The sequence below is a fragment of the Camellia sinensis genome, chromosome 3 (genome assembly GCF_055761805.1).
Source record: "Camellia sinensis isolate YWXY chromosome 3, ASM5576180v1, whole genome shotgun sequence".
In the NCBI taxonomy this organism is placed as follows: Eukaryota; Viridiplantae; Streptophyta; class Magnoliopsida; order Ericales; family Theaceae; genus Camellia; species Camellia sinensis.
Window position 1 is genome coordinate 47,853,083 of NC_138963.1, and position 2,429 is coordinate 47,855,511.

Below are 2,429 nucleotides of genomic sequence, written 5' to 3' on the forward strand. Positions count from 1 at the left end.
TCAAACACGATCGTGGTACCCAAGAAGAATGGGAAGTGGCGAGTTTGTGTTGATTACAAGATGATCAACCGAGCTTGCCCTAAAGACAGCTTTCCTCTGCCCATAATAGACCAGCTAGTGGATCTTACGGCCGGGCATAACAGGCTCAGTTCTTAGATGCCTATCGCGGCTATCATCAAATCGCCATGCATAAACCCGACTGTGAGATAACTTCTTTCACAACTCGGAGGGGATTGTTCTACTATAGAGTCATGCCTTTTGGTTTGAAGAACGTCGGGGCAACTTTCCAGAGGATGGTGACCAAGATGTTCGCTCATCTGCTAGGCTGCACCATGAAAGTTTACATCGACGACATGGTGGTCAAGAGCAAGCAACAGGCCGACCACTTGTCCGACCTAGCCAAGATGTTCGCCATTCTTAAGCAACACAAGTTTCGCCTGAATGCGTCGAAGTGTGCCTTCAGTGTGGGGTCAGGGAAATTCCTTGGCTTCCTAGTCACCAACCAAGGCAACGAAGCGGACCTCTCACAAATCAAAGCCATATAAGAATTAAGGCAACCCAACTCGGCAAAGGACGTGCAAGATCTTACCGGTATGGCAGCCACGCTTAACCGATTCATAAGTCGGTCATTAGATCGTTGCCACCCTTTCTTTCGAGCTTTAAAGTCCAAGTTTTCATGAGATGAGGAATGTGACAGGGCTTTGGCTGAGCTCAAGACGTATTTGTCTTCCGCCCCACTCTTGGTGACACCTAAGCTCGGTGAAGAACTCTACCTTTATCTGGCAGTTTCTCAACATGCAGTTAGCGCGATGCTTGTCCGATCAGAAGGCTTCCAACACCTCTCTATCTTTTATGTGAGCAAAACCTTGCTACCGGCAGAGTCGAGGTACTTGCCACTGGAAAAACTTGCTTTGGCACTAATGATGGCCTCCAGGAAATTGGCATACTACTTTCATGCTCACGCAAACGTGGTGTTGACCGAATTCCCTCTGAAAGCCTTATTCGATCGGGCAGATTTCTCTGGTCGAATTCTGAAGTGGGCAGTCAAACTAGGGCAATTCAACGTTAAGTTTCAACCCCGAACCGCTATCAAAGCTCAAGCCTTGGCCGACTTTGTTGCTGAATTCTCATCTAGAATTCACCCGGTATACCTGGTGGATCTTACCGCAGCAGCTAGGGTGGCGAGTGCAAGCCCAACGGAAATTGTACAACAGCGTGATGTTGGCGACGCGGAACTTGCGCGCCCATCCATAGAACCTTCAGTTGGAAGTGTCTTTCAACCTGACAATGCGACGATGTACTTGGGAATAACAGATCAACCTATTGGGTCCGGCGCAGCATCGCCAAGGGGGGATGAAGACGTGTCTGTTGAAATAGGCAGCAGTGAACTTGAAGCCGAATAGCCGAACGACCGTGATCCCATCAACTTTCAAGCCTCCCAAGACCCCTCAGAGTGTTGGAAACTCTTTGTTGGTGAAATGCAAAAACTTTTTGTAGATGGCGCCTCAAATCGGCACGGCGCCGGGCTGGGCATAGTTTTGATCTCGCCAGATGGTCTGACCATCGAACACTCTATCACACTCGGATTCCCTGCGTCAAACAACGAGGCTGAGTACGAAGCACTGCTGGTTGGGCTTAAGAGCGCGCTCCAGTTACGCGCATCCGAGCTGATGGTTTACAGCGACTCCCAACTTGTTGTTAACCAAGTGTCTAGAGTGTACGAAGCCAAAGATGACAGAATGGCCAAGTACCAAGCTCTGGTGAGAGACTACATCAAGCGATTCCAAGCAATAAGGTTCTAACAAATTGGTCGTGAAGAAAACGGCCGAGTGGATGAGTTGGCCGGTCTAGCTTCCATGGTCGACAGTTAAACTCTCAGTGCTCTCCTAATTGAGTTTCTTCCAAGGCCTAGTATTGAGGAATCTGAGCAGAGGGAAGTACTCTGCACCGAGCTTGGCCCCTCTTGGATGGACCCTATTATTCTTTTCTTGAAAGAACGGACCTTTCCGGCCGATAAAAAAGAAGCACATAAAGTCCGGGTGAAATCAGGGCGGTTTTGGCTCTTTCCATTTGGCGCTTTATACAAGAAGTCATTCACCGGTCTGTACCTCAAGTGTGTCCATCCAAACAGCATGGAAGCTTTTCTTTACGAGATCCACGAAGGCATGTGCGGCAGTCACATCGGGGGGGGGGGAGATTTTTGGTCTACCGCACTATTTCGCAAGGATACTGGTGGCCATACATGCAGGCAGACGTGCAAAAATATGTTAGGAAGTGCGAAAAATGCCAAAATTTTGCCCACCAAATTCACCAACCGGCCAGAGAACTTCTCTCCCTCACAAGTCCTTGGTCTTTCGCAATGTGGGGGCTGGACATAGTAGGACCACTCCCAACAATGCCAGGCAACCAGAAGTTCTTCATCGCGACGA

The 2,429-nt window shown here is 49.2% G+C and overlaps 1 protein-coding gene across 1 annotated transcript; it reads left to right on the forward strand.

Annotated features, from left to right (window-relative positions):
* Positions 1-923: 923 nt before the first annotated feature.
* On the forward strand, positions 924-1,802 carry LOC145821490 (uncharacterized). Its single transcript, XM_082918010.1, has 2 exons — positions 924-1,383; positions 1,498-1,802. The coding sequence occupies exons 1-2, from the start codon at positions 924-926 to the stop codon at positions 1,800-1,802; spliced, it is 765 nt and encodes a 254-aa protein (XP_082774136.1).
* The last annotated feature ends 627 nt before the right edge of the window (positions 1,803-2,429 follow it).

Excerpts from the sequence above, each read along its gene's own strand:
- LOC145821490 (XM_082918010.1), top strand. The coding sequence starts at position 924 with ATGGCCTCCAGGAAATTGGCATACTACTTTCATGCTCACGCAAACGTG. Across the intron at positions 1,384-1,497 it reads GTCTGTTGAAATAGGCAGCA|ATGGCGCCTCAAATCGGCAC; the intron begins GTGAACTTGAAG and ends AACTTTTTGTAG.